The sequence below is a fragment of the Eptatretus burgeri genome, chromosome 5 (genome assembly GCF_056783735.1).
Source record: "Eptatretus burgeri isolate ZD-2024b chromosome 5, Ebu_testis_v1, whole genome shotgun sequence".
NCBI lineage: Eukaryota > Metazoa > Chordata > Myxini > Myxiniformes > Myxinidae > Eptatretus > Eptatretus burgeri.
The window spans coordinates 85,953,990-85,973,989 of NC_140965.1; the positions used below are offsets into that span (position 1 = coordinate 85,953,990).

Genomic DNA, 20,000 nt, shown 5'->3' on the forward strand with positions numbered 1-20,000 from the left:
ACACAGAAAGAGACACACAGACACACACACACAGAAAGAGACACACACACACACACACAGAAAGACACACACACACAGAAAGAGACACACACACAGAAAGAGACCCACACACACACACAGAAAGAGAGAGACACACACACACAGAAAGAGAGAGACACACACACACAGAAAGAGAGAGACACACACACACAGAAAGAGAGAGACACACACACACACAGAAAGAGAGAGACACACACACACAGAAAGGGAGAGACACACACACACAGAAAGAGAGAGACACACACACACAGAAAGAGAGAGACACACACACACAGAAAGAGAGAGACACACCCACACACACACAGAAAGAGAGACACACACACACACACACACACACACACACACACACACACACACACACACACACACACAGAAAGAGACACACACACACACACACAGAAAGAGACACACACACACAGAAAGAGAGAGACACACACACACAGAAAGAGAGAGACACACACACACAGAAAGAGAGAGACACACACACACAGAAAGAGAGAGACACACACACACAGAAAGAGAGAGACACACACACACAGAAAGAGAGAGACACACACACACAGAAAGAGAGAGACACACACACACAGAAAGAGAGAGACACACACACACAAAGAGAGAGACACACACACACAAAGAGAGAGACACACACACACAAAGAGAGAGACACACACACACAAAGAGAGAGACACACACACACAGAAAGAGAGAGACACACACACACAGAAAGAGAGAGACACACACACACAGAAAGAGAGAGACACACACACACAGAAAGAGAGAGACACACACACACAAAGAGAGAGACACACACACACACAAAGAGAGAGAGACACACACACACACAAAGAGAGAGACACACACACACACAAAGAGAGAGACACACACACACACAAAGAGAGACACACACACACACACACACACACACACACACACACACACACACACACACACACACACACACACACACACACACACACACACACACACACACACAGAAAGGGAGAGACACACACAGACCTTGTTGAAGCCAACAAGAAATGTGGTGTACTCATGATTAATCTCACATTTGCCTATGACATGATATGGCACCGCAGCCTGCTTCTCAAGCTCTATAATGCTCTTCGAGACAGACGTATGGAACAAATAATCAGAGATAAAATCCAACCAATTTTCAGGTTCTGATAAACAAACTACCCAACTAGACCAAGACTCTTAAGAATGGTGCACCGCAAGAGTCTGTTCTTGCTCCAGCACTTTTCAACCTCTATACAGCCAGCTGACTTGCCACACACTTCTGGTATGAAAATGGCCTTTATGCAGATGACTTAGCCATTGGCCATCCTAAAGACCTGTGACACTTTTCAGGGCACAAGGCAGGCCTTGTCATTCGATATTTACACAACGCACAACTTTTACCATCAATGGCGATTCCAATCTAATGTGCAGAAGACTACCTGCTGAGCTTTTCACTCGAGCAATAAGGATACCAATAGATAACTGCAAGTTTGACTGAATGGTATTCCAATTCCTTTTACCAACACACCAACCTACCTTGGTATTAAGTTGGACAGGGCCCTTACTTTCTGCAAGCATGCTGAGGATGTGGCTGGAAAAAACGGCAGCAAGGCTCAATCTGTTAAGGAAACTTGTAGGTCATAACTGGGGGGCATATTTCATAACCCTATGCTCGACCACACTGGCATCGGTGCATGCTCCAGAAGAATACTGTGTTGCTGCAGAGTACCTCAGTACTGGGCAGAAGCGTGCACGCAAGGAAAATGGATGTCCAGCTCAATTCTGGCCTAAGAGTCATCATTGGCTGCCTCAGACAAACACCGACCCCAGCTCGCTGGCATCCCGCCTCACCACCAATGGCAAGAAGCAGCAACTCGACATGCTGCACTTGAAGCTTTTGATTCTGAAGTTCATCCCCTCTTCACCAAGATGCATGAACCACTGCAAACTCAACGACTCGGAGTCAGAAACCTTTAAGCAGAGCAGCCCAGTCTTACATCGAGGAAGATAACTCAAAGCAGGCAACAGTGGCTCTTCTCAGAGTGGAAAAGGAGGCGATTTGAAGGCAGACTACAGCATTTGCCACACATTTCCACCTCTCCAGCTGGCTGCAGACTTCCAAGAAAGGAGTGGTGCTACCTGAACAGACTGTGTACAGGCAGTGGATGCTTTTAAGGCTTGCATGCATATCTGGAACCTGGCTGACACAGCAAGCTGTGATTGTGGAGAGTGCCAGACTGCAGAACACTTGGTGGAAGTGTCCCATCCACCAGTTGGTCAGAGGTTGGAACGCACTTGCACAGCTTGATCAATAGACCCGAAAATGGTTGAGATCTGCTGGGTTTACATCCTGAATGACTGATGATCGGACCACACGAAAGAAGAACAGAAATTTGATTCATCCACCTATATTAGTCCATGGGCCCAGGCATATATCGGTACCATCTGAGGAAACCAAACTTTAGGGCTACTAAGTTATTGGTAGGGACTATATGATCATTTCAATATGTGATAACCATTCCAGAAGAGCAGCTTAGTGTATGTATTTTGCATTTTTACCATTTTACCATTCTGAGGTATTGATGTTTTGGGGGAAAAATCACACAATGGACTACTGACACATCCCATGAAGGTAATATCATTCAATAACAGCTCATGGTATCCAGATTTGTTATCTGCACACTTACAAGCATACTTCCCATCTTGAGGCACATCTCGGTTCAGATCGGCACCACGAACCCATTCAGACGGATTCCCATGGATCAGACGATCGAGGAGACCGTCAACAAAGACACACAGACACCTGGAGGAACGAAAGGATTCAGCCTGAATCCAGGAGCTGTGACCCGATACGATCTGACGTCAGATTACCGCAGTATGTACCTTGGGCACCTGAGGGATATGGTAAGTCGAAGTCACTCCCAGCTGAACCATCCAGATCTGCAGTTACCTAGGATCCGGAGGGATGAGGCTGACATCCAATCCTTGGTGGATCTCATGGAGAACAGCTGGCTGGATCCACTGAGTCCTGATCAAGCACAGTTTGTCAGCTTGTCGACCGCTACTGTTGCTCCTCCTGATGTTGCCAATGACCTCCTCGCGGCTCGCACGGTAGGAGAGGTGGCATGCCAGGATTTCAAGAAGAAACGCCTGGAGACAAATCCACCAACTGCACAGTTCAATGACAAGATGACAAAAAGGAACTTGAAAACATTCACCCACATCCGGAAGAAACCAACCAGCAAAGCGCAGGCCAAAGAAATTTTTCTCAAGGCTGACAGGAACCTGTTTTAGCACATGATCCTCGTTGCTCAGAGTCGAGATCTGCACATGAGATGTCTTGGCGCACCCCCTGGGGCCCTTGCCATGGTCAATTGCGAATGGCGATGGATCTCTGCGGAAGACGAACAAAGCAACCCTTGCCAGAGAGCTGGAAAAGAGTGTTTCTCCCGCTGAAGTTATTGCAGAGCCATCAGCAACTGTCATTGATGGCATGAGCCTGGTACAGAAGATGAAAGGGAAGGACAAGACGTTTTCACAGCTGGCTGAAGCGATACTGTCAACGGCTCTTCATGATGGAGCCCAGAGTAAACGCATTGATGTTGTCTTCGACGTTTACCGAGAGACGTCCATCAAAGACGCAGAGAGATGCAACAGAGGTGCAAGCACAGCAATCCAGTTCAGGAGCATCGCACCGGGCCACAACATTCAGCAGTGGAGGAAACTGCTCTGCAGCTCTTCCAACAAGGCAAGTCTAATCACGTTCCTGGGAGAGGAGTGGAAAGAACCAAAAAGCAGGGAGAAACTGAAGGAAAAGTTGCTCTATGTAACCTGTGAGGAGGTCTGCGACAAGCTCACCAAGGACCACTGGGAGGAAGTGGCAGAGCTGAAGTCCACGCAGGAGGAAGCAGACACCTGAATGCTTCTGCATGCTCTGCATGCAGCAGAGGCTGGGTACAAGGCTGTGGTGATCACTGCCGAAGATACAGATGTCCTCGTGCTGTGTCTTGCCTTCAATAAGGACATCCCATGCCTCGTGTATCAGAAGTGTGGTACGCAAACCCGCACACGGTTCCTAGACATTGACAAGCTTGCTAGATCGAAGGGAGACAGTGTCTGTGATGCCCTGGTTGGAATGCACGTGTTCTCCGGTTGTGATATAGTCCCATGCACTATAAGCTGCCAGTCTGCAATGGTTATCACATCAAAATATGATCTATATATATACACCAATTCAAAAATCATAACTAGAATTGGTTTCCTTAGATGGTACCGACAAGTGGAATTTCTTGCCTGGGCCCATGGACTATATTGCATACTTCAATGGGGATTAGCAGCACAAAAATGAAAATAACCCAAACATTTGCATTGTACTGTATCGTACATATAAACATACATCATCGATGTATTGTACATATTGTTACGGATCTGGAAACCATTTGCCTTCAACATGCAGGTCCCAAAAGTCAGTTATCCCATTAAGTACATGTGTAGTCAGATTCCCTTCCTTTTGTCTAATGGGAGAATCAAAAACATGTGTTGCGACTTCTTTTTAGTTAGGTTATTAAATCTTTACATCCAACGAACAACCAACAACCATTCCATTCCATTCCCCCATCACGACCCACTACCCACCCACTGTCTACAAACATTCTGACTTGCCAAGGCAGGGTCTTGCAGCCGTTCCTTGCCGCTTCCTCCAGTGTCCCAATTCAATCTGGCGGTGGGTCCTTTTTAGCGAGTCTGCAGTCGAGTTAACGGGTTTTTCCGGTATGATTGAAACCCTGCCCAGAAAGGGTGGACCCATGGAAGCTCCAACCAATCAGGGCGAACAGTGACGTCGGCTTCACCAAGGCCCTCCCCTATCGAGGGGGATCTATAAAAATGACGGGTGGGGTTGCGAGGGTGTCGTGTTTTTTTGGGTTGCGCTGGAGTTCTTGAGTGGTTACGAGCAGTGGTTCCGAGGGGCTGTTACGAGTTCTTAGTTGGTTTTTGCTATCACGAGGGTTGAGCAGAGGGTTATCGAGGCGGCGAACGAGTCTCTGCTAGCCCTCCACAAGGAAGGGCAGAGCGACTCTGACCTGCCTCCGTGGACCCCGACTATTCACCACCAGAGCTCCGCCATGAACCACGAGTCCCCCATATGCGACTGGGACCAGGCCGACTACCATTGGCAGGTGCCGCAGCATAGAATACCCCCTTTCTCCAACGGCCAGGTACCCATCCAGACTCTGACTACCAGCTCGTGTCTCTGTCTCTCATCGGCTGGAGGGTCCAATAAAGAACTCTGGGTTTCTTTTCTTTTTGTGTGTGTGTCTGTGTGTGGACCAGTCTTGAAAGTAGAACTGAGTAAGTGTTTTTGCCGATTGTAAATATTTCCCCGATTGCATATTCACGTCAAGTCTGGCTTTTCTCTTTATTTTACTGTAAATAAAACAATTGTAGAAATATTCCCAGTCCGTTTCCGTCCTCTTTTGGATTGGTCCAGCATGGTTCGGGTCCGAGTATAAGCAGGGTTTCATCCCCAGTAATCTGTCTAACATAACCGGGACGTCCTGGGCGGGCGCTGCTCAACTGCGACGAGCCAGAAAGGTAGGTGGGAAAGCGGTCGTCAGTAGTGTAAACTTACCGCTGCCGTTAGAGTAAATCTGGTTTGACCAGGCGTTCCAAGGGCGTGGATCCCCGGTGGACGAGATTGCGTGGATTCTTTGGTACTTTGGCTCTCGACAAATAACCCTACGCCACACGATCGAGATATTGGCATTCCACGATCGGTTACGCGACCCACAGCCTTCGGAGTTATCCGAGCGACTGTCTACAATTCCGGGGAGTCTGGTGGGAGACGTCGAACCTTCCCCACTTAGCGGTCGTTCTCACCACCAGACCCCCAGCTCACAACAATATAAACACCTATATATCATTTGCCTATTTATTTATGCAAAAGTACATTGATATGCATTTGATACCCTTGTTCAGAATGCAATTTATGCTCAGGCGTGACGATGAACCTTGGATCACCGTTTAAGTTTGACATACATGTACAACATGGAAAAGGATGTGCTTGAAAACAGCTAATTGGAGATGCATGAGTCAAGTGATCCCACAAAGAGGAAGTTAAAATCATTATGGAGAGAAAAAAAAAACGATGAACCTTGGATCACCGTTTAAGTTTGACATACATGTACAACATGGAAAAGGATGTGCTTGAAACAGCTAATTGGAGATGCATGAGTCAAGTGATCCCACAAAGAGGAAGTTAAAATCATTATGGAGAGAAAAAAAAATATCCAACGAGAAAGAGTTTGCAGTTGCAGTTTGCAGACCCCAACCAGAACTTGGTTTGTGTGGCATGTGTGTTTTACACAATTAATTAGTTCCAATGTGTAATTACTGGACATACACCTTGTAAGGACAGACAGAAACACAGATCCAAATGCAATTCCCTCTCCTCCGGCAAGAGTAAGTGTAGTACCCCTACTCTATTTAGAGAAGTACATGTGACAGAAGACGACTTACAGATAAAACAGTGGAGCTCCGTCTGCTGTTGGAGGGCTGAAGTGCAGTTGCAGAATTGGCTGTTCTCCCCCTCAATAACGGATCAGGTTTGTCACACATTGTGCTGCAGGCCACACATGAAGGAACAAAGATGCCAGTCACAAGAAAACCGTTAGCTGAACTCTTGACAAAAAGTGTTGCGGTTTTGAGGGGTCTCAAGGAGATCCTCACCAAGTTAAAGCAGTTATTTCAGTTATATAGCTTAGTTTAATAGTCTAAAGTCCATGTTGATAGATGTGTGTTGTGATTGTGAAGTGAGAAACCCCAAATATAATTTTTCATCATTCCACATTCCTTTCTGCAGACCATCTGCTCCAAATTTTCCTCACGCACAAACGATTTATCCATGTAGCACCCAAAACCAATTTAAACCGCTTCATGAGTGCTTCTAACAAGAGTTTGCACCAAAACCATTGCTTGTGAGCAGATTCTCTTCATGAGTTCCCCGAGGGTGGTTTCGGCACAGTTCGCGAGTGCCTATCAAAAGATCGCACCAATATCCAGTGTGAAGGCAGCTCCACCCATTGTTGAAGTTGAGAGAAGGAGGTGAAGCGAAGCGTGAGAGAATTCAGAGATCTATAAAAAGGCTGCCTGTAAAGCCTCTTGGGGACTCCAAGAGAAAGGTGTGGGGAAGAAGGGTGTCAGGGAGAAGGGCTGAGAGATACGAAGCTTTGCCGCTTGAGAGGATTACAGACTGTTTGGGGCTCTATCAACTATTATTCACGAGTCTCCTCTCGCCCCTCTCCCCCCTCATCTTTCCCTCTGTCATTTCTTTCGCCTTGCATTATTTATTTCACTCTCCTTCGCTTTCATTTCACGCAACACAATTAATCTTCGGCGTTCATTCTTTCCTGCGTTTTCCATCTCCATCCTTTCACTTCTTCCTTATCTCTTCACCTTCCGCCCTTGCACACCGTCACGTTCAAGTTCTCATATCATGTTCGATTGCTCTGTCGCAAGACCATCTGCCCCATATACGATGCACAGGTGCTCCGTCAGGACTCCTTAGATACATGCTGCGTGTGACGTCGTGACATCATGGGGAAGCACCAGTGTATCGGCTGTTTGAGGTACAAGAGGGGAGCGAGCTTGGAGGATCCCAGCTTCAATTAGGATGTGGGGGCCAGAGTCGTCAAGTGTTCGGGGTGTGCATGGGGTCCAATCTGCACCCATCTATTTATATCTAAACTCTTCTTCAACTCCAATCATTCAGCCCATCACACTTTGCCAATCACCCATCTCTCGCTTCCACATCAGATGCACGATTCTGGTATACGTACTATAGAGTGGTGTCATTGATAAGGTTCCGAAGGCAGGTCTGGCATGTAGGGGATAAGAAGGAATGTATACGTACTGTAATGGCTGTACATATATGCTATTTAATTGCTTTCTCTGCCTGTGACTAGCTGTTTGGCCTGCTATTGTAAATACTTGCATTTTTGTTACTTCCAGTAAAGGTAATTTCTTTAAGAAACCATGTCCTGACTTTTGTCCATTCTGATGGTGGCACAAGACTGCTGAGGCACGAAGCCAGCTCAGATTTATCAAAGTTCAATCTCACATGCCATGATGGTATTGGTTCCGCTCGACCAACTGACTAAGGCCTCTAAGTAGCTGCCGGCATGGTAACCGCTCGCACTCGGGCTTTACGCATGGCATCAACACTGGGTGTGGGATCCCGTGGAAGTTCTGCGGCAACTGGCGATCGTGGCCTTTTGCTGACACGCCGTCCGCTCGGAGTTATCCAGAAGCGTGTGCCGAAAAAGCACAACAATATTTAATATTTGCAATCAAAGGAAAACACCACCTTATTACAACAGAGATATATAATCAACCTTAGGTCTTAGTTATTTAACTTGGTTTACGCATTTCTTCAGCTAAAATGTAGGGTCGGTAGGTCAAAATATAAATATAAATATAATTTCAATTTTTAGAAATTATAAATTTTTATGATTTTTTTTTCAGATGTTCCATGGAAAAGACAAGGGGAGGTGGGAGGGGGGGGGATAAATATAAAACCCGGACCAGGAGGATTTAAGAAAACATTGAAGATGGAAGATCATTCAAATGCAGGATGCCCATGTTCACTGTATCATCTGATGTGAAAAACAATAAAGGAGGATGAAAACTTGTTTTTACAATACAGTCTGGCATGTTTTTCTTATAGGAACCTGTTGGATCATCAAACAAATGGAAACAATGCTGAGAAAATTACTGTCCAAGTCGTAGATGTGTGCGTGCACACCAGTGCACAGTGCTGGATATGATTAAAAAAGGTGTCCACTCGGAGTCAACAGGCTCAAAACGGTCAATCAGAGCCATAACCAGCTGAGCTTTCAGTGGGCATCTGATCGTACCGTCTCCCCATCCCCATGAGCACATCAAAGGCTGATTTCTGGTCCGTTGAAGGCTGAATATCAGCATCTCGCAGGGAAACTTTGACGTACTTGGCACCGAAATCTTTCATTATGAACAGCGGTGTACAACTTTGGATGGAAACAAAATGTGCACGATCGAGAGTAGCCTGCGAATCATCCCTGCTGCTGCACTGAATTGATGCAATAGTTCGGTCAGAATATTCGTCATCAAGATGTTGCGTGACTAAATCACCAATACAGTCACTCAAATTTATACCGCCGACACTTCTTAACAACTCATGGCTCGCAGACTTTCTCTCCTGTCGCAATCACCGTGTGGCCCTAAATGGAGTTCTTTCATCCCCTCTTCCTGTCCAGGCTGGAGTTCCTCAAGGTAGCGTTCCGAGCCCTGTTCTTTTTCTGGTTTTCATCAATGATCTCTCTGACTCTCTGGAAAATCCTCTATATCTGTTTGCTGATGACTCCACCCTCTGCCGTACCATCGGTCATACCTCGGACCGGCAAGCAGTAGCTTCTTCGCTCACTGCAGATCTGGATAAAATCACAAACTGGTCCAACACGTGGAACGTCTTTCAATCCGGACAAATCTCACACTCTTACTATGTCTCTTCGAAAGGACCGTTTAGAAAATTCCCCCATCCACTTTCTCAACAATCCTCTGGAAGTCCTTTCTTTCAAGCTTCTGGGTCTCACTATCTGCCATGACCTTTCCTGGGAAAACCACATTTCAAATCTCGCCTCCAAAACCAGTCGCCGATTGGGAATCCTCCGTCGTGCAAAGTCCTTCCTCGGCCCACATGAGCTCCTGACCACTTACAAAGCTTTTGTCCGCAGCCTGATGGAGTACTGCTCTCCACTCTGGGCTGGTGCTCCTGCCTCCCACCTTTCTCGGCTTCACGCTGTAGAAACCAAGGCATTTCGGATCATTGGCATCTCCCGCAATGAGGCTGTCTTTGGGCCTCTCACTCATTCACCGCAGGTTGGTTGGTTGTCTTTCTTTCTCCCCCCATCTCCTCTCCAGCCTCGCCCCCCCCTCAGCTCTCTCTGCGATTTGTCCCCACCACATTTCCGCAGGGCGCTCAAGGTCCGCCAACAACCCCCTTCTGGGAAAACTACCAAAATCACGAATCACTGCTCACCTTCACTCTTTCATTCCTATTTTTCCCCACCTTTGGAATAAACTCCCTCACTCCATTCAATCCCATTCTTCCCTCCAGGCCTTCAAAACAGCTGTTCACCACCACCTCTTATCATCCCCCATCCAAATCCTCGATCTTTTCTACCCCCGATAATCCACCCAAGCCCACCTTCTTCAAATTCCCTGCTTTCCTTCCTGAAAGTCACTGTAATGTCCATCTGGTATTCCCCATGTTCCCCTTCCCATCCCTCTCCCTTCCACAGATCTCCTAATGTCTCTGTTCCCCACTGTTTTGTCCTTCTCACTCCCTCCTCTCGTCTCATGTCCCCCATGACGTGCGTTGTGTGTTAGCTCTCTCACGAGCCTCGACAAGGTATACAAAAAAGATAAAAAAAACACAACAACAAACAATCACTTTCGCCCCAGAAACAACAGTCAATCTGAACCATGCTGGCCACTGCTCAGACGCCATGATCGAAGATGACTGCGCAGCGCAGATAAAGGTGACTCGGCATTTTGGCGCACACGCACGAAATTATATTTCTAAAATAAATGCCGACATTTACATTTCGGGTTTTGAAACTTTTGCACCTTCGGCGGAAAATGTATAAATATAAAAGGCTAAAAATGTGTTTTATATTTATATTTCATTTCGGCAAATATACCGTCGGTGGATCCGTAAACCAAGTTATAAAATAACTAAGGCCTTACAAATTTTTTTTTGAAGGCAATACTACAATTGAGGACAAAATTTGTTTTCTTAGCAATTACATTTTCAGTACCATACTTCAAAATGGACGAATGAGAAAATAAAAAAATATATTGTGATGGTTTTGGAAATGTACCATGGGGAGAACATTCATAAAGAGGGAGGAGCCCCGAGAATGAGTTATTTCAATAATTTATGGGGTCGGTATATCTATTATGCCCCTTGTCTAAGTGTTTAGGAGGGGGAAAATGCGTGGTGAGTTTGTGTATTTCTGGTGAGATGTCCCCCCACCCACTACTGTAAATCTTTATATTCAATCCACCATAGGTATGTTCTAACAATCCCCCCTCTGCTCTCCTCAATCCACGAATAATCCGCTTCACCAAACCTCAATTTGTTAACCCCTCAGGTATATTCTCATCCTTCACCGCTCAAATCCACTCATTCTTTTATTAGTCCCAATTAACCATTAGTTCATCCGATTATTCACTTTATTAACCGACTGTTCATTTGTCCCTCAACATCAGAGATGATTGGATTACCCCCCCCCCTCCATTCTTCCTTCCTTGCACTTCCAAATTAGTCATGGAAGACAATTCTTCTCAAGTGCAAAAAAAATAGAATGCTTTACCTACATGCAGTAAAGTACAATGCATCTCACATACACAAGATAGTACACATTGTACAATGGAAAGTTTGCATGCAAAGGAGGAAACGGCCAGGTGTTCCGATTTTTCATTTCGTGACCTGAAAATCGGGTGGGCGTCAAATTGGTATGATAATATGGAAAAATAATATGAAATAATGTTCATGACTTTTCACAAGTGAGATTCTTGTATGTTAGCCTGTAATACAATGTTGAAATTTAGAATTTTATTTCCAAAATCTCCGTTTAGCCTCGAACGCATTTCGATGTATTGACCAATGAGGATCGCGCTACGATCCAATGAGACGAACGTTGTCTGGTTGCGAGTAAACAATATGGCGGCCTCCAGCAGCGACGACGACGAGTGTTGGAGCGAGAAACGCTGTTATGTGTTTATTTATCCGGCCAAAAGATCAAGTTTAATACCTTTTTACTGACAGAACATGGCCGCGATATTTGCAATTTGTTCTTTCGTGGCAGAATTTAGAAGGTGATCAAGCTGAAATTGCGAGAAATTTTGTGAAGAACCACGCTGACGAATTTGACGAACATGGCAACAGTACGGTAACAATACTAGCTATAGCTATACTGCAAGATGCAGCATTTCATCAAGTGTGTTATTCACGATTTACCGACAAACAACAAGTGAGCAGGTGCAAATCAGCATGAAAAAGAGAAGAAAATGCAGCCAATACTGGTAGGTTGAATAACTTGAATAATAAATCATGACAATGCTTCAAAACTTAGTTTGATTTTTTTTTTGTGAGGTATATTTAACGTAAAATTATTTTGTGTGTAGTCTTGAACGATTTTGAACTTGAAGGAACTGTCCAATATTTATGCAAGGAGGTATGAAACAAATACATTTCTAAAAGGAAGTCTGAGGAAGGGGGGAAGGAATCTAGTCCTGCTAACCATGACTCGAGGTCGAGACATCTTTTAACTGTACTGACATTTTCTTGATGGATCTCGAGTCCTCCATTATCAGTACATAGACATCCACTGTACATTTATTTTAAGAAGTGAAGGGTTCAAGCATCAAAAATAATACACATACCTCTTGTGTAATCATCTGAAAGATGCTGTAGATCTTCTCTACACAGTCTAGAAGCACCACAAGAGAGTGCATTTCAACATACCAAATTCAAGGGATGAAAAATTACATTGTTTTCTGAGTACAATTTTTCCAAGTCTGTCAGGCAATATTGAGGTGATCTGTCATGTTTAACTCAAACATCACGAGGTGTGAATCAGTACGTGCTGTGGGATTATAATTATCCACGACCACCCGCTAAACCCTCTTCACTGTTTCCCAGCTAAAGCATTGGAGCCCAACAAACCTCCCATGTTTGGTGCTATTTCTTATTTGTGCAGCAGATATTAATACACTTCCCTGTAACTCAGCATACAGCTGAGTTACAGTTACTGGAACTAGGGGGGGAATACCAAGTAAATGCCGCAACAATTATAATGTCTGTTTATTTTCTTAAAGTAAGTCCTGTATTTAGAAGGTACAAATTATTTTGTGTACAGTATTTGTACGTAGCCTGACAGATGTTGAATGGACTGTCCAATATTTATGCATGGGCCTAGGGGCCGAGGTGATACAAATAAATTAAAGAAAAAAGGAAATCTGAGGGGGAACCGAACATTATTTTTGGGCGTTCACCATGTTGACTGGCAATCTGACATTTCTGTGTTAACATGTACGTACTGATATTTCTCTAGTATTACATCAATTTCATTCATTTTTTTCTAATTTCATTTGTGTAATGTTCATCTGGATTGGTAATGAGGTTCATTAGGTCAAATCCAGCAATTTATAATTGGTGTCACTGTTTTATGAATCTCTTAGCTTATACATTTTAACAGTGAACCGTTCCTAAATTTGTAAATACCTTTTCACACAAAATTACTGGATTTGACCTAATGGACTTCATCCAAAATTATTATTAGCAATCCGGATGAACATTAAAAACAAATTAAAACGTCTAACAAAAAATAATAATTCTGCACCAAATAATACACTTGGGGAGAAATTTTAAAATTGAATACTTATAAAATATGAAAGTGCAAGTTCGTGCAGTTCTCATTTTTTTTCCTTGGAATTTCAAAAGTTCCCTTGTTTGCTTAGTTTCATGTAGATGTCAATTTACTTCACAATTTGATAAAATTGCACTGTATTTCTAAATAAAAAGTGGGCATCATAAACTCACAAAAATTTAATTGTTTTCTTTTATGTGTCTTTATTGCAGCTTCAACATGCAACAACATCAACAAGATGCATGAAGGCCCACAACCAGTCAAGAAACGTGCTCTATGCTCTAGCTTAGGCAAGCCCAAATGTTCAGCCAGGTCCCAATACGTGTTGCCTCATATATGCATCCTTTGTCAGAAAGAGAGAACAATCAATACAGGCAAAAGGGGACAAAGAAAAGAGCCTCTAACTAGGTGCTCAACAATTGAGGCACCAAGACTGCAGCAAGCCGCTAAAGACAACACAAACCTGCTGCTTCAAATTCAAGACCGCGATTGCGTTGCGATAGAGGTAAAATACCATGGTCGCTGCTACAAGGAGTATACCCGGGATTTAGGCAAGCCAGCAACAACACCTAATGCAGAGCAACAAGGAGACTCCAACTACTCAGAAGCATACACATTATTTTGTGCAACAGTCAAGGATCTTATAATAGACAAGGAAATCTACAGACTGAAATGACTTAATGACATGTTCATGAAACAAATCAAAGCAACACACGGAATAGAATCAATCTACAAAAGTGGCTTTCTCAAGACAAGACTGATGAAAACATTTCCACAACTATGCTTTCTAACCCCGTATATGCGCTGCCAAGGAGACCTTGTGTATGTTAACGACATCTCCACTGAAATGCTGGTTGACACTGATACAATGACACTGGTTGAAATGCTGACACAACAGAGACAGAACAAACATCCGACTCTGAACCAACCCCACCAAAGCAACCTAGGTATACTGAGAATAACCTTAGAGAACACTACTTCACTGCACTACAATTGAGAAATGCAATAGATGAGATCAAGCCAAATATGCCATGGCCCCCAACCTCTGCGCACCAGACAACAAATGCCGCAGAAGCAATTGTACCTGCCTGTCTCTATAACTTTATTGCATGGATGGTGGGAGTGTCAGACGAACCTGATTCTGATGAGTTTGTAAAGATAGAATCTACAATACAAAGAAGAATTCTCACAATTGCACAGGACATCATATACCTCCAATCAAAGGGAAGGAAACAGATGCCCAAACATTTGTCACTAGCAATGACATTACGTCATCTCTCAGGTTCAGCCCAATTAATGAGCCTACTGAATGGGTTTGGTTACTGCGTCTCAAACTCTGTCGTCTTAAATCATGACACTGCACTGGCTAGCCAAGAACTACATCGTGGAGAGGATGCTCTTCCATCAATCATTCAGGCGGGCAAGCATGTCACACGTGTATGGGACAATAATGACTTCGGGGAGGAGACATTGTCTGGGCGCGGAACAATGCACAATACCAATGGGATTATAATAGTGACGACGTCAATCCCATGAAGTAGTACAACCAGCACCAGTCACTACAGTTAAGAGGACACAGCAGAGATTGATGCAGCCACCTGCAGTGAACCTTGCCACATATTATGGAGGAAAAAAAGAAGGACCTGCTCCATTCGATCGAGCAGCGTATTTGCCATTACTCCAGCACCCTAAGACGATAGACCTAGCATACCACATCACCAAGTACAACATTGATGGGACTCTGCCATCTTGGACAGGATTCAACCAACTACTGTGTTGACGTTCCAAAGAGCGTGATAGGGTATCTCCCTGTCATTGATGCCACTCCAACTGAAATTAATTTGTCTGCAAGTTATATGGACAGCACAATATCACTACTGTGAATGAGGCCAGGTACAACATGTTTCGTCTTGCTAGAAAGTCTGAGATCACAATGCATCCCAACCAAGATGCCCTGAGACAGCACATCAAGAGAGCCAATTACCAAGCTGATAAGTAAATTGGTTGCTTCTTTGAATATTGAACATCACCTGTAATTTATGTTTGGACAGGAGTACTAGTATATGGTGCAGCATGTGTCAATGAAGATGATTATTTGGAAAGTTTATTGAATTGAAAACAAAATATTGAATGTCACAACAATGCTTTGTAAATGTTCAAAATTAACATGTCTATTTGAAAGAGTACTTGAAGTAACAATCTATACAGTTGAGTGGTTAATATAACATGACATGTAGATGATCCAGAGATTTTTTTGCTCCACACTCAGAGCAGGATGTTTTGGATTTAGCATGTTTCTCCACACAGAATTTCCCAATAATATGATTGTACTGTTAGTGTTAATGACATACATATTTCCAAAACAACAGAGGTATATCTCCTTCTTAAAGGCCCGGTTACACCTTGACGTTTTAGCCAGCGATGGCAACGTATTAAAATGTATGCAAAACGCTGGCTGACGTTGAACTTTTGATGTTTTTTTTTAAAGATTCGGACGTATTCATAGTGACTTGGTCTTATGTATAACGCATGGGTAACGGACACAGAACGTTTCGTTGTGTTATAGATAACTTATACCAACGAATGCTGAACCTGTTGTCGGCCAACACAACCGATGCCCAACGATAGTCTAACTTAGGCATAGCGCATTGTACGCATCGCCGACGATGTCGTGACGTAGCCTATTAAAAGGCTGACGCACAACGATTCGAATCATAACTGCCGCAGAAATGGAAGTGTCAACATCGCGGTCACACCTTGGCGATCTTGCCAGCGTATGCCGACCGAAGAAAAATGTGTCTAAAACGTTGGGGCACGTCAAATACGGTATGAGTAAGTTTGGTATACGTGAGTACAACGCTAAAGTACGCTATCATACGTCGTAGTAAGTCGAGTACGTCAAGAAATTTTAAACATGTTCAAAATTTTACGAAGTACTTGGCGTATGACACACGTTCCGCATGCGATGGGGATAAGTTTTACACACGATATGTGGACGCTTACACACGTCCACAAAGGCTACTTATAAGCTACTCATAAGTCGAAACACGTCGCGGTAATGTCTTTTTTACGTGAAACTTATTTCTAACTTATGTTTGACGTGCTTTGAACCAATTCTTTGCGTAGTCCCAACACACATCGACGTATGTAGACGTATTCAAATGACGTCTTCCGGTCGACAAAAAAAAAAAATTAACATGTTTCTAGCTTACAACTGCCATATAAAGACGTGTTCCCAGCGGTTTTGGGAATTGGTATATTAAAATGGTGTTCATAAAAGGGGAACCCAACAGTGTTTGAGTCCTTTTTGAGTCGATGTCCATGTCAGCAGTAACGGTATCAGTATCAGTATTAGTAGTAGTTTGTTCATGTTGGCAGTAGTAGGTGAGTGTGAGGGGGAGGGTGTGGGTTATGATGGATCGTCCTTGCGTTTAACGATTTAAATGATAAACTCAACGATTTAAATGGCTGCATCTCCACTATTGAAAGTAGACGCTTGCGCTCAACAATTGGATTTTTTTTTTACACTCAACGACTTTTAAACGGTACCACTCACCTATTTTCATTGTTTACAATGAACGATTTAAATTGCTGTCACTCGCCTTTGTTTTTTGACGCTGGCGCTCGGAAATTTTAATCGTTTCTATTGAACGTGCTAAATCGCTCAAACCCCACTCTTGAAAGTAGACGCTTGCGCTCAACAATTGGATTTTTTTTTTTTTTTTACACTCAACGACTTTTAAACGGTACCACTCAACTATTTTCATTGTTTACAATGAACGATTTAAATTGCTTTCACTCGCCTTTGTTTTTTGACGCTGGCGCTCGGAAATTTGAAGCGTTTCTTCTGAACGTGTTAAAACGCTCAAACTCGACTATTTTAAATAGACGCTGCCAATGGACAATTGGAATCATAGCCAAGCTAGACATCGAAGTGTGAACATCCTCGTCATGCCGAAGAAAAGTTTGAAGAATGCTGCAAATAAGTGTCCTGGCCGTGGCCGTTGACGCAAGGACGATCCATTATACCGACGTCTTTCAGCCTATGAGTAACTTAAAAGTAACGTCTGTCGATGTGTGGCAATGATCGCGTAACGTGCCAACAACACGTTAATCATAGGTTAGAAATAAGTTTCGGGTACGCTAAACATTACCTCGGCGTGTCTCAACTTATGATTAACTTACAAGTAGCATGTGTTGACGTCTGTCAACGATCGCAGACCGTGCATACAACTTGTGGCCAGCGTAGCGGAACATGTGAGTCATACGCCGGCATACGTCGTGAAATTTCAAGCATGAAAAAATTTGAGGACAACCAAAAAGTACAACATTTAAAGCCAACATACAACGACGTATGGCAGTGTTTTTCAGCGTGCTCTCAATGTTATCAAAACTTACCCATAACGTATTCAACGTGTGCCAGCGTTTTAGAAAAAAAAATTCAAAAATCGGCATACGTTGGCTAAAACGTCAAGGTGTGACCGGGCCTTAATGTTGTTGATCACTTCAATATTTAAGGAATTTACAAGAGGAGCCTGCAGCCCATCCTTGACATTCCCGACCCCGTTGGCTATGGATGGATGATGGAAGAGGAACTTGCCATAGACTGGATGACACTTCCACCTGCACCAGACAGCGTGATGGAGCTTGCTAACTGCACTGGAACCTGCAAGAAGACACGATGCAGTGACGAAACTACATGCACTTGTCTACAGAATAACATTCCGTGCACAGATTTGTGCAAGTGCGGCAGGAACGACTGCTCAAACATAGCTGGCCATGTTGACTTTGATGATAAAGACTCCAGATCTGAAGTTGAGGAAGACTCTGATGCTGACGAGGATGAAATAACTGCACTATTTGTATGATGTTTTGGACAAGGTTCAAGATGACCAAGCCGAAGAGACAAATTGTGGCTATCTCGAGTCTTTAAAACAACATTTTTACTACTTTTTGGGGGTCTGAATTAATAAATATTGCTGCCAAGACCAATGTGAACATGACATCATATCGTTTGTGTTGTTTTTTACTGTGTAAATGGGTTTTTCAAATGTAACAGCCACCTGGTGTATACTGGTGTTTTGGGGCAGCGGTTCTCGGTAACGTACCACGATATAGCTTGTGAAAAAAATAGGATGTTTTGGGGGTCATAAGGCTTCATCCCACACCCTTCTTGCCCAATCCCTAGGTTCAGGTCATGAAATAAAAAAAACAAATAGATATCCACCCTATGGCCCATGGTCTAGAGGGAGCAGGCTCTTGTCGCTGCCTTGGACATGTGAAAGGAGGAGTGGGGCGCATGTGGCCATCGCCACAGGATGGCGTGGGATTTTCCACTGCTCGCTCGCCGCACCCGCCAGACGTACACCAATGAGGAAGATGCTCACATGACGACTCCCTCAAAACCATGTCCAGCCGAAGCCGCTTTCAGAAATGAAACGCAAACGTGTTTGAGGTGGCTGTTGCTGCTGCTGCTGCTGATACCAAAGTAGCTATTGTCAAGGCACCAGGGACCACTGTTCATCAATACTCGCAAGACGGAACGTGAGGAGCGTTCGTGTCTGTTGTGGACGCCTTGGGACCTGTTGATACACAAAGGGCACTGTGAATGCGTCAGAATGCACGTTCGAGATAGTCTGCCAGGTGCAGGTAGTGTTTGGACATGAGGTGTGAGGGTCAGAAATGAGTGACCCATGACCTAGGAGCACGGTGCAGTTCCTGGGGTGCCATGTAGCTCCACAGACTCGCAGCACATGCTTCCAACACTTCATCGCCCATTTTTCCCAACTTAACGCCCCTCCCCTCCCCTCAATACTTGGCCCGACATAAACCCACATGGTTACGGGAGGTGAGAAAGGAGTGGCCCCACAATACATTGTTTCTTTCTCCTCAGTTCTTCTCTCTTCTTCAGATTGAATGATGGCCACATGCGTTTTGTCTAAGTAAGTCCAAGGGAAATACATGACAGGGATAAGTCTGCTCTTTTGTGCCTTTTGCTTGGGTAAAAATACTTGCTTTAATGATTGCATTGCTTGTTAAATAAACCCTTGGGTTTTTTTTTTTCCTCTTCCAAATCTGCCTTGTTTGTGTTCTTCCCTTCATTGGTCTGGCAAGGGGTGTACGTAATAGATAGATGGGAAGATTTCGCCCCCTAATTGGCTCTGCAGCTTGGCCAACAATGCACTAACTGTCTCACTCGGCAGTAATAAGTACTCGAGTGCATGCGGAGGGTGTGGACCCCAGCTGAGGTAGTTGTACCAACGAGTAGGTAACAGCTGTGGACGAAAAGAAACTGCTCGGTGCAACTGCTTTGTCCAACATCCGCGGTTGCTGAACAAGCCATCGGGCCAGAGAGTTATCCGATGCATGTCGGCAAGCAGGGCCGGGCGTTCAAGAGGAATCAGTGCTTTGCCTCGTGATAATCCCAGAAACCCAAGCTTGTAACCAACGTACATATATCTATATACACAGTAGATA

General features: G+C 44.2%; 1 protein-coding gene and 2 pseudogenes across 1 annotated transcript in view; 2 read left to right on the plus strand and 1 right to left on the minus strand.

Moving 5' to 3' along the window:
• The window catches only part of LOC147026885 (uncharacterized), a 207,558-nt gene that overhangs the window by 83,351 nt on the left and 104,207 nt on the right, over positions 1-20,000 (minus strand). Inside the window, exon 19 of the mRNA XM_085883592.1 lies at positions 6,571-6,673. Coding sequence (XP_085739718.1) covers positions 6,571-6,673 — 103 coding nt within the window. The remainder of the gene's footprint in view (positions 1-6,570; positions 6,674-20,000) is intronic.
• On the plus strand, positions 3,450-6,054 carry LOC147026889 (uncharacterized; annotated as a pseudogene).
• Positions 11,297-15,409, plus strand: LOC147026890 (uncharacterized; annotated as a pseudogene).